Source organism: Marmota marmota, unplaced genomic scaffold (genome assembly GCF_001458135.2).
Source record: "Marmota marmota marmota unplaced genomic scaffold, marMar, whole genome shotgun sequence".
Taxonomy (NCBI): Eukaryota; Metazoa; Chordata; class Mammalia; order Rodentia; family Sciuridae; genus Marmota; species Marmota marmota.
Window position 1 is genome coordinate 1,555,076 of NW_026000241.1, and position 18,094 is coordinate 1,573,169.

General features: G+C 53.6%; 1 protein-coding gene across 1 annotated transcript; it reads right to left on the reverse strand.

Moving 5' to 3' along the window:
- Positions 1 to 2,131: 2,131 nt before the first annotated feature.
- Znf653 (zinc finger protein 653) lies at positions 2,132 to 14,763 on the reverse strand. Its single transcript, XM_048795224.1, has 9 exons — positions 14,718 to 14,763; positions 14,041 to 14,088; positions 11,914 to 12,129; positions 5,680 to 6,291; positions 5,366 to 5,546; positions 5,156 to 5,267; positions 4,038 to 4,152; positions 3,031 to 3,130; positions 2,132 to 2,848 (listed from the first exon to the last, which is right to left on the reverse strand). Exons 4-9 carry the CDS (start codon positions 5,912 to 5,914, stop codon positions 2,671 to 2,673), a joined length of 921 nt encoding a protein of 306 aa, XP_048651181.1. The 5' UTR covers positions 5,915 to 6,291; positions 11,914 to 12,129; positions 14,041 to 14,088; positions 14,718 to 14,763; the 3' UTR covers positions 2,132 to 2,670.
- Positions 14,764 to 18,094: the final 3,331 nt, after the last annotated feature.

The window sequence follows — 18,094 nt, forward strand, 5'->3', positions numbered from 1 at the left end:
CCCCGGTCGCGGGTGCTCAGTCCTCTCCCTCCGCCCGCCCTCCCTCCCTCCCTCTGGCCCGCGCTGCGCGCTCCGCGCTTTGGGCCGCGCCGCCGCCGCCCCCAGCCCTTATAGCAGCAGCTGCCAGCGCCGGCGTCGCTTATTGGCCAGGGCCACCGAGCCCCGCCTCCTCACGGCGCCCGACGGCGCGGCAGGTGGAAACCAACGCGCGCTGGCCTGGACTCAGCACTTGCAAAAAGCGCATCCTGGAGACTCGGGTTGCCAGAATCTTGTCCTCCTGCCCCCGCGGACCCTGCTTCCTGCGTCGGCACCCTTTCTTAAGCAGTTTTTCTGCCCGGGAGACCGTGTGGGCACCCCTTTCGTCCAGCACCTAGATCTGGAGGGGCAAAGAGAAAGCCGAGGTATTGTGACCCTAATGTAAGACCTTCGGAGGCACTGTACACCGAGGGGCCTGAAAGGGTCCAGGAACCAAGATTTCAACAGAGGCTTGGGTCCCCAGATTTGGAGGGGGGTCAGGTAGCCACATCAGGGCCATGGTGGTGTTGGTAACTAGGGTATCTCTAATCTGTTTGCGGAAGGAAGCTAAGACTCTGTGGATTTTGAGTGGGTTTTGTGCCTCTGGGGTTCAAAAGGTGGGCACTGGCACACTCCAATGCTGGGGAATTCCAGGATGAAGAGATTTGGACCCCAGGAAATCACAGATCCTCCTTCTCCCTCTTTTGGTGCTGGGGATTGAACCCAAGTCCTCGAGCCTGCCAAAAACGCTACAACTACAATTCTACAACTCAAATTCTAAGATCCTTTGTAGATCTCACAAAACTCCAGTGGTGGTTCTGCCAGGTAAATGGCCTGGCTTTCTGGGCTTGTGATTGGTCCTCTTGTGGAGTTATGCTCCCTCAGCTAGGCGGGTCCTGTCCTCTCTCTAAGGCAATGTGTGTAGCACCGCTTCCTTTGGTGCGTGGGCACACTTGCGTGTTTACGTCGGGGCGGCAGCAAGGTGCAGAAGCTAGCCTTCATTGGGGTGGGGCAGGGAGCCTCCGAGCGAGACTTCAGCACCACAGACAGCGGTCCCACGGCTGTTTCGAGGGTGATGCTGGCAGGTAGCAGAGACCCCAGTACCGGAGATTCGCAGCCCCGACCTTTTCCTTGTTTGTATATGTACCTTTAGGCTCCAGACTGTCAGAATGCTATCAGTAAGCAGAGCCTAATTTGACCAATCAGGAATGGCCCTCGAGAGAACCAATTGTTGGAAGATGCCGTAGAGATTGAGCCAATGAGAGAGCGCGCACCAGAGGGTGCTGCCACGCTGATGGAGAGGGCAGGCCAATCACAGTGGCCCGCGCAATCCGGGTGGTGGCAGTGCAGGTCCCCTTGGGCTTGCTGGGACGACTTGGCTGCCAACGCTGGGGACGCCAAGCGATGGCTGCTTTCCCACCCAGTGTTCCTCTCGGCTGTTGTCGGATCGGAAGCGGCGCAGGCAATGGGGGTACTCCGGGGCGCATAGACCCGATTGCGGTTCCCATGGAAACTGCTGGCTCCCGCCGTACAGGGAGAAAAAAGGGGACTAGTTTGAGGGGGGTGAGAGGATTCGCGGGGGCAGCCTCAGCAGGACTTGCTCTTCCTCGCCACTTCCCGTGCCAAGATAAAGTAGACCTGCGTCCAACGCAGAAACTGAGGCACAGGTGCGGCCCAGCCGGGGCCAATCTGCGCGTGGCGCCACAGGGCTCCCAAGGGCACGTGCCCGGGTTCGCCCCAGCCGTCCCCTGAGTCACGTGGTGGCAGCCACCAGGGCCTACGCAGCTCGCGCGCCACCTGGCGGCAACGCTTCATTCCCCATTGCTCCCAGAGGTGGTTTCAGCAACATCCTCAGGGAAATGGGGCCAAGGCAGGCACCCAATTGCTGCCAACTCCCTTTTCCCCGTGGTTATCTTATCTGGGAACAAGCAGAGCGAGTTATTCCCCGGAGCTTTGCATTGGCCGGCTTGATATTTACCTCTCCTAGTTTTCTTCCTAGTCTATGGGCAACTACCACCTTCTCAGGGAGGCCCTCCCCGACCACCCACCTAAACAGCATGCCAGGAAACCAACACATCACTCCATTTTCTGCATGGCGCTTGTCACTAGCTGTACATGTTTCATTTGGGGGGTTTACTAAACACGTTCCCAGCTCCTCCTGAGGGTGGATGGGGAATGAGTGCTCCATGATAGACATTAGGAGGAGGCACCAGGATTCTGAGTCCTGGGAAATGCCTGGTGACCTCCAAGGTCCCCCAGGCCCAGGGAACGAGTAGGAGCTGAGGCTCAAAGGAAAGGGTCCTCTAGGGTGTGTAGGGACATCTCCCTAACCCGGCCTTGCTCAGGAAGAGACCAGGTAGGTTGGAGAGAGAGGGCCCCCTCAATCATCCAGACCTAGGGGAAGGGCATCTCCCTTCTCGCACTTTAATCTTTCTCTGCTCTCGACACATAGTTCAGGTAGCGCAGCCCCAGGCACCAGCTCTAGAGGGGGTTGGGGCGGGTGGGGACCTGCCCAGGGGGCCCAGCCCTGGGAGGGGGTGGGGGCGCCTCCTTCCGGCCTGCGGTCTGGGCGCCCCGCGGCTGTCCAGGCCCAGACAGGCCCGAGTGCAATGTCCGAGTGGACGAATAAATAGGGGCGGTCAGTGGTCGAGTATGTCAGGTAGGCTTATGGTCCGGGTGGCTTTTAAGCGTGTGGAACTTGACGCTGTCAAGCTTCTCAAAGCGCTTCCCGCATCGCTCGCACGTGAAATTGTATTGAACCTCAGCCGTGTGCTTCTTCATGTGCCAGTTGAGCGAGGCGCGCTGCCTGCACTGGTAGCCGCAGATCTCACACCTGGCGAAAAGTAAGTAACCGGTGGGTCAGCGGGTGGGACTAGGGGGGCTGGCAGCCTACAGAAAGGGGAGGTGCCGTTGCGGTGGTAGCACAGGTGGAACTGCATGGAGGGAAAGCCTGTGGATGCCACCACGTAGGCTCCCCAACCTCCCAGACCCTTTAGGGGACAGCCTGTCACTCACTGCAGGGGCGTTTCACCCGTGTGTGTGCGCCGGTGAACCTCCAGGTGGTTCTTCCTCTTGAAGGACTTGCCACAGGTCTCGCAGGTGAACTCACGGACACCTGGGGGCAGCAGAGATGTGACTGAGGATGCTGCCACTGGGAAGGGGGGGGGCAAGCCGGTTTCCCCCAGTGCTGACAGGCCCAACCCCATGGCTTCCCAGGGCTCAAAAAATGTCAACCTATAATGACAGCAAATGATACGAAGTGGCAGCTCATCACCCAGTCACAGGCCCAAGCACAGCTGGGGTTCAAACTTTGGTCTCTAAGGGGCACAGGATGCAAAATGTCAAGATGGATCTGAATTTGTCCCCGGTGTTTGAACTTTGGGTAATTTCACATAAAAACCCAAAGTTGTGGCTTCTCAAAATATTGGGGGCTCTGAACCTCAGAGCTGTGCCCTCCAGCTTCCCCAGCCATACAGAAGTATCAAATCTTGCCCTGGGGTAAACCCGGAATTCCAGTCCTACACTCTGCCCAACTCTCCTCCCTCCTGTGGCCTGGGTGGCCCCACTGGCTCCCATCTATGACCTGGGGTGCTGCTATAGGACACACCTGGAGGAGAGATGGTGGTATCACCTTTGGTGTTTAGTATTTCTGAAATATTGGCTTTTATTTTTTTAAGCAACTTGGGTTTTTCAGGGTGGGGGCAGTGATAAAAAAAAACAAAAAAAAAAACTACTGTGATATGGCAGGCATTCTGAGGGCTCACCAGAAGTTGGTTCACTGTCCCTGCTCCACCCCGAAGTCCTGCATGAAATCTTGTCAAGGGCCTGAGCAGAAAAGTCAGGTCCTGCCTGGCCCACCTGTGTCACTATGGTTCAGCTTACTGAGCACATGGAGGCTCCAAGAGGGGTAGTCCTGTGTCTGAGGCACTAGTGCTGGGGTTTAACCTTGGCTGCTCCAGCCCTGGCTCCCAGGTCCCTGCCTGTGTCCCCATCTGGTCCTGCCAGCTGGCCCAGGGCCTGACCTGAATGGATGATCATGTGTCGCCGCAGGTGATTGGATAAATAGAACTTCTTGCCACAGCCAGGGTGAGGGCACACTTTGGTCTTCCCTTTCCGGTGCACGAGGTTGACATGGTTCTGGGGGCAAGAGGGGCAGGAATGGGTGCTGGGCCCACCTTAGGGCCTCCTGAAGGTAGGGGGAAAAGAGGGCTGCTGGGAGGTAGGCAGGATCAGCTTAGGTAGCTAAGAGGGAAGGGTGCTCTTGCCCAGCTTCCAGACTGCTACAGGTACACATGGGACACAGAGCAGGTTTACCAAACACCTGCTGTGCCAGGCTCTGGACTGGAATATCCATTAACCCTGGGAAGGGCCTGGTGACCATCAGCTCAGTTATAGACAGGGAAACGGAGGTTGCAGAGGCTCAGTGGTTGGACACATGTCTCAGAGGTGGGAGTGGAAGGACTAGGATGGAATCCAGGGCTATCATGTGCTATGCTGTCCCTGGGCATTTAATTCATTCATTCCTTTGTTCTTTCATTTTTTTTAAACTCACTAGATGGTCTTATACACAGTAGGTGTTCAGTTCATGCTTAATGAGGACATGGCTTGGCAAATCCAAAGGCCTACTAATCCTGCCTTCTATGCCAGGTGTGGGGATATGACAAAACCCCATCTCTGCCGTCAGGGTTCCAAATCCAGTCTCCAGCGGGCAAACTACAGATCCAACCTCCTGGTGGTACAGTGACCCAAGTCTCCCAGGCCTGACTGGCCCTGGGGGCTGGAATGGCTTGCTGATGGAGAGCCACGGGGAGGAAGCACACGGAGCTAAGAACAAGAGCATGGCCAGGGCAAGGCGGGAGGAGTTCAGGAGGTCAGGAGAGGAGGAACTGTGAGCAGACAGTTATGCCTTATCTCTGTGGGAAGACATAGCTGAGGCGGTGAGGGGTCTGACAAGGTATCAGGATGCACAGAGGATTTGAAGGAAGCTCCTGAGACCAGTTGGGGCCAGATGGGCTCATGAAGATGAATCACAGGCCAGTGGCACACAGCAGGGCCCTCCATGAACCACTTGCCCAGAACAGCACACAGGTAGCCAGACACAGGAACAGGCCCACCAGCCTGCCCTGGGTGGTGGCCTCACCTGGAAGCTGCCGAGGGCCACGTAGACCTGGCTGCAGCCCTCATATGGACAGTGGAACATCTCAAGCAGGCCGTCGGCGTCCATCACCCGGGACCGCTTGCTCCGCCGCCTCCTAGAGAGGGAAGGGGCCCTTGGTGTCAGAATGCCAAGCCCAGGCAGACCGTGAGCCACTTCTTGCCCTTGTGCCCACCCATCCAACTCAGCACCCACTTCTCAGGCTCCTTGGGGATCTCGTAGATGATGGCCGACATGTCACTGCCGTCTAGCTCCTCCCCATCTGCTTCTGCCTCAGGCTCTGCACTCTCAGGCACGGTCGCCACCAGCTCTGCCAGCTCTGTGGCCACAGGCTCCTCCTTCTCCTCCTTTTTGAGCATGTATAGATCCTCCTTCTCTACGGGGTGGACACAGGGCGGTGTCCATGGGGGGCTAAGGCTGTCTAGAAGCCCTTCTCCAGGGCCACTCCTTCCCCTCCCCCTCCAGGTCCCACCCGATCCCTGCCAGAGGCCAAAGTGGGCCCTCCAGACCTTTCTTGGTCTCGATGCCGGCTATGGAGGTGGTGTCCATGGTGCTGGGCTGGCTGCCCTCAGGCTCTGTCTGGGTGTAGGCTGCCACACCCTCCATCATGGCACAGGGCACCTCCTCGCCCAGGCCACTGTTTGGGGCGCTGCTGCCCGAAGCCACGTTGAGGTGGATGCCCTCGGCCGTGAGGGTGTTGTATCCAGGGCCCGCGATGATGATCACCTGGGAGCCGGGCACCATGCCTGGCACAGGGCAGCTGGCTACTACCTCGCCCAGTGCCTCCTGGGGCACATTCTCAAAGAGGGCGCCGGGGCCAGTACCCACTTGCACAGGTACTGGCACACACACCACTGTCTCGAGGGCTTCAGACCCACTGCCTGCAGGGTTGGGGCACAATGGGGTGCCCTGCTCAGCCAGGCTTTCCACATGGTGGACGTCGAAGGGGATGTGCACACCTTCCTGAGTGATAAGCCCACTGCTGCCCACTGGGCTGGTGGGGGTGACTGCTGCTGCAGCTGCTGAAGCCTTGGCTGGCTGGCTCTCTGGGGGCTCCTCAGAGTCGGAGCCTGAGCCAGAGCTGGGGGAGTCAGAGCTGCCAGCCACCTGGCCATTGCCCGCTGTGATGAGAGAAGAAAGGAGGCAGTTACGATGGTGGCAGCAGCAGCAGCAGCTAGTATTTGTTGAAGGGCCACCAGGGGCAGGGCACTGTAACCCCCTCTCTCACTGCCAAAAAACAGTGGTCATTTATCAATTGCCACTGTCCCTGGCTGCACCAAGGCACCTGACTCAACTGACCACCCCAGCTTCTCTGATGTGCTGTCCTCCCTGGGCCTCTAGCTCTACATCCTTGTTTTCTGGGCTACCCTGGCAGCTCCTTCCTAGTCTCTTCGGCTCATTCATGTCTTGAAGGCCCAAGCCAGGGCCTCATCCCAGCCCTCAGCTCATCCCCGGGTCTCACCCAGGCTGATGGTATTAAATGCCACTCTATTCTCCACACTAACTGGTTTAATTCATTACTTTCATTCCAACACTTTAATACAATTTGGACACTGTCTACCTGGAGATAGCCTCAAATCACACAAGTTAAGGGCTCTGTCCCACAAGACTGTCCCAACTTCCAAGGCCAGTTGCAAGTCCTGGGCCACTCTGTATGTCTGACCAACCAACTGTGATCAAGGGGTTCCTATGACCTCTTCAGGTTTAATAATTTGCTAGAATGACTCAAAGAACTCAGAAAAGTACTCTACTTATCACTACAAGCCTCTTATAAAGAATACAACTCAACCATAGTCAAACGGAAGAGAGGCATTGAGGAGGGGCACAGAGTTCCACGCCCTGTCTGAGGACACCCCTCAGAGCTGGTGATGTGTACATCAAGCGGGGAGCTCCCAGAAACTCACTCTTCAGGGTTTTTTAATGACCTGACCTCCAGCCCCTGCAGTTTGGGGAGTGGGGCTGAGAGTTCCCACTTCTGATCCTAAGTTTGGTCTTTTGGGTAACCCCATCCAGAAGATATGTAGGGGCCCACCCTGAATCACTTCATTAACATAGATTCCGGGGTGTTCCAAAGGGGCTCTTTGTGAATAACAAAAACCTCTATCACTCAGGAAATTCAAAGGGTTTTGGAAGCTCTATTAAAAGGGCTGAAGGGGCTGGGTTTGTGGCTCAGTGGTAGAGTGCTCGTCTAGCATGCATGAGGCACTGGGTTCGATCCTCAGCACCACATAAATGTAAAATAAAGATATTGTGGTCCACCTAAAACTAAAAAATAAATATGTAAAAAGGGGGGCTGGGAACATAGCTCAGTGGTAGAGCACTTGCCTAGATTGCCAGAGGCCCTAGGTTCCATGGAAGGAAGGAAGGAAGGAAGGAAGGAAGGAAGGAAGGGAGGGAAGGAAGGAAAGAAGAAGGAAAGAAAGAAGGGAAGAAAGAAAGAAAGAAAAGAAAAGAAAGAAAGAAAGAGGAGAGAGAGAGAGAAAGAAAATAAATCAATAACCAGGGAACCAAATCAGAGGATTAGTTCCAGGACACCTCCGTAGATACCAGAATATCAGAACTGGAGGATTCTTAAGTCTTTTACATAAAATGGCATAATATTTGCACAGACCTATGCACATCCTCCTATAGACTTCAAATCATCTCTAGATTACCTATGACACCTAATATGATATAAATGATTCCTGGTTGGGTGAACCCATGGATAAGGAACCTACTGATATGGAGGGCACCCACTTGCACAGGTACTGGCACGCACACCATACATGTTTTTATACAACCACGTGGGGCCTGATGACTCCACGTGCACCCTGGACCTCCCTGTGGAATTCTAGGCTTGCACCTCACAGCTCCCTGGGGAGCTCTCGCAGGCATCTGACTCAGCTCAGCAACTCTGGGCTCTTCCTTACTGGATCTTCCCTCCAAAAGAGCCTGTGCTGCTCATGTGTGTGCCTCTCAAAGGGTGATAGCTCTGTCTCTCCTGGTACTCAGCCAAAGTCCTGGGCTAACCTTGACTTCTCTCTCACACCCACTTCCAATCTGTCAGCAAAACCTGTTGGCACTGCATCCAAAAGTCATCTGTCCACAGCCCAAATGCTTCTCCTCCCCCCTCTGCAAATGCTGGTTACGGCTCCAATCATCCCTGGACAGGACCAGAGTAGTCCCTTCTCTTTGGTCCCCTGGTTCCAGAGAACCCACTCATCACTTCTTGTGGATAAGCCAGCTGTTCCCAAACCCAGCTCTTCTTCTTAAAACCTGGGTGGACTATATCTCTCAGCATCCCTTGCAGCATGTCAATGTAGCCCATTGGCTGGTTCCAGCAAGGGAACAGAAGTAGATGTGATCTCTCAGGGCCCAGCCCCTACCTGTCTGTCCTGATCAGCCAGCCAGGACCCAGAAGGAGGCTAAAGACACAAGATAGAAGAACCTGGGTCCCCACATGCTCAGCATGGTGGCACATGCCTGTAATCCCAGTGGCTCAGAAGACTGAGGCAGGAGGATCTTGAGTTTGAGGTCAGCCTCAGCAACATAGTGAGGTCCTAAGCAACATAGAGGCTGAGTATGTGGCTCAGTGGTTAAGCAACCCTGAGTTCAAATCCTGGTATCAGGAAAAAAAAAAAAAAAAGAATCTGGGTCCCCATGTGGAAGGCAGAGCCTATGGATTGGGGCACTGGGCTTTGTGTGAAGCAACCAACGTATGCCTGTTTCAGCAGCTGGCATCTGTCAATCAAAATCCTGACTCACTTGATGGAGCAGTCGAAGCCCTTACTATGGCTACACACCTTGCACTATCACATGCCCCTTCCCCATTACCTCCTCTCCAGATGCCCCACTAGCTCCTCAGAGACACTAGCCAAGTTCCTGTCTCAGGGCCTTTGCACTTGTCATTCCTTCTGCCTGAATTCCCTTCTCTCAGATACACGAGAAGGCTCCCTCCCTCATGTCTATCAGACCTTTCATCCAGTGATGTTTCAGGGAGGCTCTCTGGACCATCTTGTCTCAAAAAGCCCCTTTTTGCTCCTTTCTTTTTTCCCAAAACACCTACCACCTTCAAGTATATTCTATATTTTATTTACTTATCTTGTTTATGGTCTGCTATTTCTCTGCAATGTAAATATCTCAAAAAAGAGGTCCCTGGGCAGGGCACATTTGAATCAAAGAACTACTTTTAGACCAGCACTGTGATGAAGGCAGGGGCCAACATCTTAGCCAGGGAAACTAGGAATGAGAAAAAACAAATGACTGCCGCCTCGGTCACACATCCCCCCCCCCTTTGGTGCTAGGGATCTAACCCAGGAGTGCTTTACCACTGAGCTACATCCCCAGCCCTTTTTGTTTGTTTTTGTTTTTTAATTTTGAAACAGGGCCTCACTAAGTTGCTGAGGCTGGTCTCAGAACATGCAGTTCTGTCTCAGCCTCCCATGTCGCTGGGATTACAGGCATGTGCCACCATGCATGGCACCTCGTTAGTCTTGTGACACAGTTGGGGCATGTTGTTTGGAGACCATGGGTCCTACAGTCCTAGGGTCATGTAGAAAGTACAGACTTCCCAGGTTAGAGCAGTGCCTGCCTCTAGCTAGGTGGGCACAGCACTCATGTAACCTCTCTGTCCTGGGGATTGCTGTGGCACCTGCTTTGAAAGAGCATTTGGGGTATTAATGAGAAGACATACGTACAGGGTTTCAACAGAAGAGGGCTCAAAGAGGGCACCGAGTGTTCTTTGTCTGTTTTTTGCAGTGCTGAGATGGAACCCAGGGCTTTGAGCATGCGAGGCAAGTGCTCTACCACTGAGCTACAGTCCCCAGACCTTTTCATTTGGGGAACAGGGTGTTGCTAAGTTGTCCCGGCTGGTCTTGAACTTGAGATCTTCCTGCCTCAGTATCCCAAGTACCTAGGATTACAGGCACGTGCCTCTATACCTGACTAGAGATGGAGGAAACTTCTCAGAGGTGGGGCCTACCAGGAGGTCTTTCAGTTACTGGGGGCATGCCCTGCAGGAGACTGTGGGACGCCGCCGGCACCTTCCTTGATCTCTTTTGCTCCCTGGCCATCAGGTGAGTGATTCTGTTCTGCCACACACTCCTGCCACTGTCATCCAGACCCCACCAGAGGTCTGAAATCAGGGTCAGCCTGACGGTGAACAAGAACCTCTCAAGCTGTGTGTGTGTGTGTAAGGCGTAATGACCCCCTCCTCTTCATGAGTAGGTCACCTCATGTACTGGTTACACATGGGCATTGAGACACCCAACCCGAACCCAGGCCACTCCTGACGGCCCAGGCCTGACAGCAAGCTGGGGAGAGAGGGTTTCAGCCTCTCCTGCTGTCCTCACATCTGCAGCACCCCCTGAAGGAGGGGGCAGTCACCAAGAAAGCTGGGGGCAGGGCCAGGACACGCATCTGGTACACCTAACTCTGAAGTCCAGCTTAAGTCCAATGCTGAACCTCTCTCCAGATAATAAAAGCATTAGTGACAGAAATAGCCACGCAACCCTGACTTCCCACAGCCCAGGCAGTAGGTCTCCTGACTTACTCATAGGTGGCAGGGACACCAAGCAGAGCAGGTAGGGGGTGCTGCTGGGGGAGCAGGGTTGGGATACGGACAAGGTCACTTCTCTCACGATGCCCTTAGCAGATGTGGCTAATGGATCACAGTGCTCATTCCTATGAGCCCAGATCTGGCAGTTACAATAGGTTTGGGGAAGGAGGGGCTCCTCTGGGTACTACCCCACCCCAGCCTGACCCATCGCCAGATGGGCCAGTCACGTTACTCCTGGGGTCCAGGGTTCATCGAACATGAAGCAGGGTTGTGAAGGGCTGGAGGGATGATTCAGGGCGGCAGAGGGCAGGGCTGGAATGAGCACATCGAGGGGGCTCTGACCGGCAGAGGAGGGTGGCGTGCTGGTCATGAGCACAGGACACCCGCAAGCTGGGAGCCTGGCCGCTGCACAGTGGGATGACCGTGGGCGTGGGTGCCCACCAGGAACACCTCTCACCCCCAGCTTCCTCCTGGCCAGCTGGGATGCCACCTGCTCTGTGGTGCCTGCCAGCATGAATCAGCCCTGATGATTGACCCCACCCTCAGCCCCGGCAGGTGCCTGGCAGTGGGCCCCATGCTCCTCTCACAGCCCCACCAAGCCCTGGAGGCAGCAGGCTCCTTTGCCGCTCATGGGGTCTCCTCTGCTCCCCACATGGCCAACTGGGCCTTCCACACTGAGTCCCTCCTGGCCCAGTAGGACCAATGTGGGACAGAAAAAGAGGGGAGGGAGAGGGGCAGGGACTAAGAGCTGGGGAGGGAGGTGGAAGGAGACGGAGAGAGCAGACTCAGGAGGGGAGAGGGAAGCAAAGAGAGTGAGGGGGAGAGAAAATGGGAACCCTGGCAAGACTGAGGGAAAGAGAATGAGCCAGAGTGACAAATTTGAGTCACAGAAAATAAAAAAGGTGCTAGAGGCCAGGAGGGCACCATCCACCTTGCCAAGCTGAGCCTGTGCCCAGAACCCGGGTTCCACTAAAGCTGCCCAGCCAGGTCAAGTGGGGACCATCTCTTCTACTCAGGCTCTGCAAGGACTCAACAAATCTCTGAAGGGCTCAACCAAGTCACTGTCCCTGAAGCTAGTGCCAGTGCGGCTGCTGTTACATTTGTGACACTGAAGTGAGGCTGGAGGGCAGCCCAGGTCCATACCCAGGAGGGACTGCAGAGTCCCCAAATGCCACAGTCACCATGTACCCTTGCCCTGAGGACCCACCTTTGTCACTTTCGGGGTCCGAGTCACTGAGGGGCTTCAGCGGGGAGTGCAGGTCCTGGAAGTAGCGGTGGCCGGCTTCACACTGCCACACTGCTGTGGTGTACAGGCCAAAGGTGGGGTCCAGCTCGGCAAGGTGTGGCTCATATGGGCAGCGGTGCTTGTGGTCCTCATACCAGATCACCACGTTCTTCAGGCAGTTCACGTTGCGTCGCCGCCCTGCAGAGAAAGGGCCCAGGACAGGCATGAGCAGCCATGCCCACTGTCCACAGGGACCCGGGGCACTATGCCTTCATGGGCTGGAATACCCTCATAAGCCCTGCACCTAGTTTACAGGGAAGGAAACTGAGGCTCAGAGGCAAGAACCCTAGAGATGACAGGGACTGGCCAGAGACTCTTCACTGGCTAAGTGGAGCCATGTGCCCAATGGAGCCCGGCATGTAGTAGGTACATAGTAATCGTTAGCTGCCTGGTACTGTAATCATTCTCATCAATACTTGGCCCTAGAACCCAGCAGTCCCTGGGCAGTGGTCTCCTTGGCTCGTGCCTGTCCCTCCTCCACAGCCACCAGAAGGCACCTGATTAGAGCACCCCTCTCTCAGAATCCACTGTGGCTGCCCTCACTGGGGTAAAAGCAAACATCCACCCTATGACCCACAAGGCCCTATACCATCTGCTCAGTCACACCCCCTCTCTCAGCTCCTCCCACTCCTATCTCTCCCCTCCATCCACTTAGTCTCCTAGCTACTCCTTAAATGAGCTTGGTGTGGGCCTGGCCCAGGGCCTTTGCAAGGACCGTGCCATCTTCTTCCAGAGACCTGCCTTGCTCCCTTTCTCTCCACTCAGGTTTCTCACCAAATGTGCCCTCCTCTGAGAGGCCACCCCACACCCAGGTTACTGAAGCCAATCCCTCCCGACTCCCAGTACTGGGGCTGGAACCCAGGGCTGTGTAAATCCTAGCCTAGCCAAATTTACTTGTTTCTCTTTTTCTCCTGAGAGCACCTAGAGACTGTCTAGGGTTACTTGTTTGAAGGTCCCTGGTCTGACTCCCTCACTAGAATGTCAGCTTCTCAAAAGCAGAGACATTTATCTGTTTTGTTCCCGCGGGTCTCCACAGGGTCAGGTGCTCTGTAGTGCTCTGCAAACATTTGCTGGATAAGAGGGTGCTGCGAGGGGGTTATCATGTGGGGCCAGAAGGCCTGGGTTCCAATCCCAGCTTTGCCACTTCCTAGCTGGGTGATTTCGGCCAAATGACTTGACTTCTCTAAATCCTAGTTGCCTCCTCTGGACCAGGGGAGAATAAGAATTCTAGCTGGCTATGATGGCACAATCCTATAATCCCAGTGACTTGGGAAGCTGACACAGGAGAATCATAAGTTGGAGACCAATCTCAGCAATTTAGCAAGACCCTCAGCAACTCGGTAAGACCTTGTCTCAAAATAAAAAATAAAAAAGGCTGGGGTTATGGCTTGATGGTAGAGTGATCCTGGATTTAATGCCCTGTGTTAACAAAAATAGATAAAGAAATAAAGAAGAATCCCATCTCTGAGGGCTCCCAGGGAGGACAGAGGAAGCAAAGACATCTATGCAGCACCGAACAGGGCTTGATACACAAAGTGTGCCCGAGATGAGACCTGCAACTAGGGTGATGGTCCAGGACTCCTGCCAGTAGGATGGAGGTGTGACCCCTAACTTTGGGATCAGGAGATGAGGCGGTGGCCCAGAAGAGATCCTTAGGCCTAGGGATTACACCCAGGGTCTCCAAGTCAGTGGCAATCCCTAACCCTTTAGGATTTCAAGGTCATAGTCTCAGCTCAGCCCCACCTCCAGAGAATGGAGAGAAGGGGGGGGGGGCGCTCACTGCTACCCTAGGTTCTCCCTTGGACTTCTGGCCTTCACCCTGATGGACATAACCTGAGACCCACAGTCCCAGGGTTTGGAGGTCATACTAGGTTCAGACTCCTACCAACTTGTGGCCAGCAGGCAGGAGGGCTGAGCTCCAGGCTCTGTCCCCCCTCGCTCTACTGTGGGCTGGCACATAATGCACCCTGAGGTTTAGATAAGCTGTCCCCTCTGCTTGGCTCTCCCTGGCACGTGTCCCTTTCCTCCCCACCTTGGCTACAGCTCCACTTACTTTTTTTCCGCTTTGGCTTTTTGGGGACTTGCTCCCAAGGCTTCCTGCAACAGAGAGAGGCAATATGGGTAAACGCGGATCAAGGCTGGGCCATGCCCTGACAGCTGCTAAGAAATGACAGCAACTCGTCTGGCTCTAGGTAGAATGTGAGCTTCTGTTCACCTGCCCAACTCCAGCACCATGTCAGCAGGCGCCTGGCTTGGGCTCCCTCCTCCACTGACACCTGCCCTTGGAGGGAGGTCTGATATCATCACTCATCTCACACACAGGGAAATTGAGGCTCAGAGGGGTGAGGCCATCTGTCCTGGGTCCCACAGTCAGGAAATGGGAAGGGGAAACAGAAAGTTGGTGTGTCAGGCAGAGTTCCAAGAGAACTCTCAGGGTGCCTGTCTTGGGGAGCCCTGTACAGTAGGCTCTCTGTGTGTGTGGGTTCCGCATTCTTGGATTCAACCAAGGATGGAAAATATTTGGAAAAACATTGCATCTATATTGAACAGGTACAGACTTTATTCTCTAATACAGTTTAACTATATACATGGCATTTATATTGTACTAGGTTTTCTAAGTCATCTAGAGATGATTTATAGTCTATGGGAAGATGTGCATAAGTTCTATGCAAATACTACACCATTTTATTTAAGGGACTTGAACATTTAAGGATTTTGGTACCTACTAGGGGTCCTGGAAACAATCCCTGTGGATACCACGTAAAGACACTCTCATCCTCTCCCCTTGAGGTGGGCACGTCTGTGGGTATGATAGGATGCCTCTCATGGGTAGGTAACTTGGAATTAAAAGAGGAAATATGGTTAATCAGGGGAAGCCTTCAAAGAGTCTAAGCCCTGCTGCAGTCAACAATGGAAAGATGGGGACAGGAGGGGGCCCATGGAGGCACCATATGGCAAGGACCCAAGAGTGGCTTCTAAGACTGAGTGATCACAGCTGACAGCCAGCAAGACAGCAAAGACCTCAGTCCTATTATCACAAAGAAACAAATTCTTCCAGTGACACGAAGCAGTCTGGAGGGAGACCTTTCCCTAGAGTACTTCCAGGTGAGGTCACAGCTGGTGGATACCTTGATTTCAGTGAGACCCTGAACAGAGGAGCCAGTGCCCGGCTCCTGATCCTCAGAAAGTCCAGATGATAGATTTGTGTGATTTTAACAGCTAAATTTGAGGCACTTGTTTTGCAGCAATAGGACTCAGAGCTGCTCAGGACCCATGCTGCCCCTGGAGTCCTGGTAGAAGAGTGTCAGACCCAGCTGGACGACTGCTTCGGACCTTCCTAGCCTGCTCTGCAAGGGCCCCAGGCTGCCCTCCACAGTCTGCTCCTGCAGACAGCTTGGGTTCACCTGCCTGCTGACCATCACACTTAGGTTGAAGCCCAATGACTGTGCTCTAAAGCCTTGGGGACCCAAGGTAAGGCCGGGGGGGCCCCATAGCTTCCTGCACAAGGATAGCTGCCAGACCTTCTAGGCAGGTTCCTGACCCCATATGGGTCACCCTACTGTCACCTAGCACCTGGTTTATAAATTGAAGGCCAGTACCTTGCAGCCAGTCTATCTGAGTCTCTGGGGGCCCTCATCTCCCTTCCTCCCACTCCACCTGCCTCCTTGTTCTTTTTTTTTTTTTTTAAAGATAGCCTTTTTAATATTTATTTTTTAGGTGTAGATGGACACAACACAATACCTTTATTTTTATGTGGTGCTGAGGATTGAACCCGGGTCCTGCCCGTGCTGGGCGAGCGCTCTACCTGCCTCCTTGCTCTTCCTCTTCTATATCACAGCAGCAGGCTCCATGACCTTGGGCAAGTGACATCCCCTCTCTGTATTCATCTGCAGCATAGGATCCTAACAGCACTTTTCTCTTGAGGTTGGCTGCTTTCCTGGTCTCTATTTCCCATGCTCACCCCTACAGCCTCGGTGTAAGGCGCTGTTAAAAATGTTGGGCTGGGGGGTGGTGTAGCTCAGTGGTAGAGTATCTAACTAGGATATGTGAGGCTCCCTGGGTTTAATTCCCAGAGACAAAAAAAAAAAAAAAAAAAAAGTTTTTTTATTTTCTTCAATATAAAAACTCACACAGAAAAAATTAGAGTGCCCTCTTTGGACCTACAACCAGCTTGAACTGTCAACTCTTGGCCAACCTTATTTCGATTCATACTTCACCCGTTCTTTCTGCCACATACACCCTGAACAGCGCTTCTTTTAGAATATAAGCCAGACCATGTCACTTCTCTGTTGAAATTCCCTTGCTTAAGGAGAGCAAAAATTCCTGCCAGGGCTCTCCTCATTGGGAGGAGAGTCTGGAGTCCTCTCCAAGGCCTGCCAAGGTACTGCAAGACTAGTCACATCATCTCTCTGTCTTTGACTTCTCTTCTGCAGGACCTTTGCACTTGCTGTTCCCTCCGCTCATCACTCTTCCCTGGGATATGTGCATGGCTCCTCTCTCAGGTCTTTTACTCAAAGCTATCTTCTCAGAGTGGCCCACCCTTAGGCCCTATTTAAACTTCCAACTTAGGGGCTAGTGGGATGGCTCAGTGGTAGAGCACTTGCCTAGTATGTGTGAGACCCTCAGTTCAATTCTCAGTACAACAAAAATAAATAAATAAATAAAATAAACTTCTAACTCACACTCGTGATTTCTTTTTTCCTATACTGTGCAATTTGTTTATTATTTTCTTTTTTGTGGTACTGGTGATTGAGCACCAAGGTGCTCTACCACTGAGCCACATCGCAAGCCCTATTTATTTATTTTAAATATTTATTTTTTTGTTTTAGGTGGACACAATATCTTTATTTATTTTTATGTGGTGCTGAGGATTGAACCCAGTGCCTCGCACATGCCAGGCCAGCGCGCTACCACTTGAGCCACATCCCCAGCCCCCTTTTTATTTTTTTATTCTGAGACAGGTCTAAGTTGCTTGGGGCCTCACTAAATTGCCAAGGGTGGCCTGGAACTTACCATCCTCCTGCCCCAGCCTCCTGAGTCACTGTGAGTACAGCATATGCCACTGCACCCAGCCTTGTTTCTTGTCTGTAGTAGACAAGCCACTGCATAAGCCATTCCCTCTGTCCAGTAGAATATCAGCTTCATGAAGCATGCATTTTTGTTACTGCTCCTAGCATTTCTGAACATACTCTTGGGCATAAAAAGTCTTGCCACCCTAGGGAGGGGGCGAGTACAATTCAGCAGGATTTGATTGATTCTTAACCCTCAGGAACATGCTCTAGACAAACATGCATATGGGTGAAAGTGAAAACCAGAGCAGAACATTTCATTGATTGCGATTTTTTTCGCAATAAAAACAGGAATAGACATCTTCATCATAACAGCTAATATACTGCCAGGCGCTGTTCTGAGTTCTTTGCACATTTTAACTCACTTAATTGTCACATTAGCCTATAAGGCAGGAAGGGAAAAACTCCATTCGCTTTTTCTCAAGTTTGAGATTTTGCAAATCTCTCCCTCCACTTCACTAGCTATTTCAGGATTTCCCCTTCACTTGAGTCTTTCAGGGCTGAAATGCTCCCCAGGAAACAGAAGGAGTAGTTGTCCCCAGGAACCAGAAGGTGTAGATGTGGGGGGGGGCCTAGGGTTGAGGGGATGGGGTCATATTTAATCCCATTTGGGACACCAGGACCTCTTGAGGGGAAGAGCAGGACGTTCCAGGATGTCCAGAACCCAGCAGCGGGTGTGGGTTTTCGGAAAACGTGACCACAGATCCCAAGGCCCAGCGGGAACCTGGAGCCCGAGCGAGGCCTCCAGGGGAGGGAGCGCTCTTGCAGGGATTGGGTAGTTAGAACGCCTGGAGGTGCGGCTCATCCTAGGATTGGGCAGCCAGAGCTTGAGAGGGCGGGACCGAGCGACCAGAAGGCGGGTGGAAAGGCAGGGAGCATCTTAGGATTGGGCAGCAGGAGCCATGGGAGGCGGAGCCGCGAGCCCAGCGGGTGGCGGCACCAGTAGTCCGGGACCCAGACCTGCAGTTTGGCCCCTGGGCGGAGCTCGCAGGTGCCGGGGGCGTGGCCTTGAGCCGGAGCAGGCGGGGCCAAGC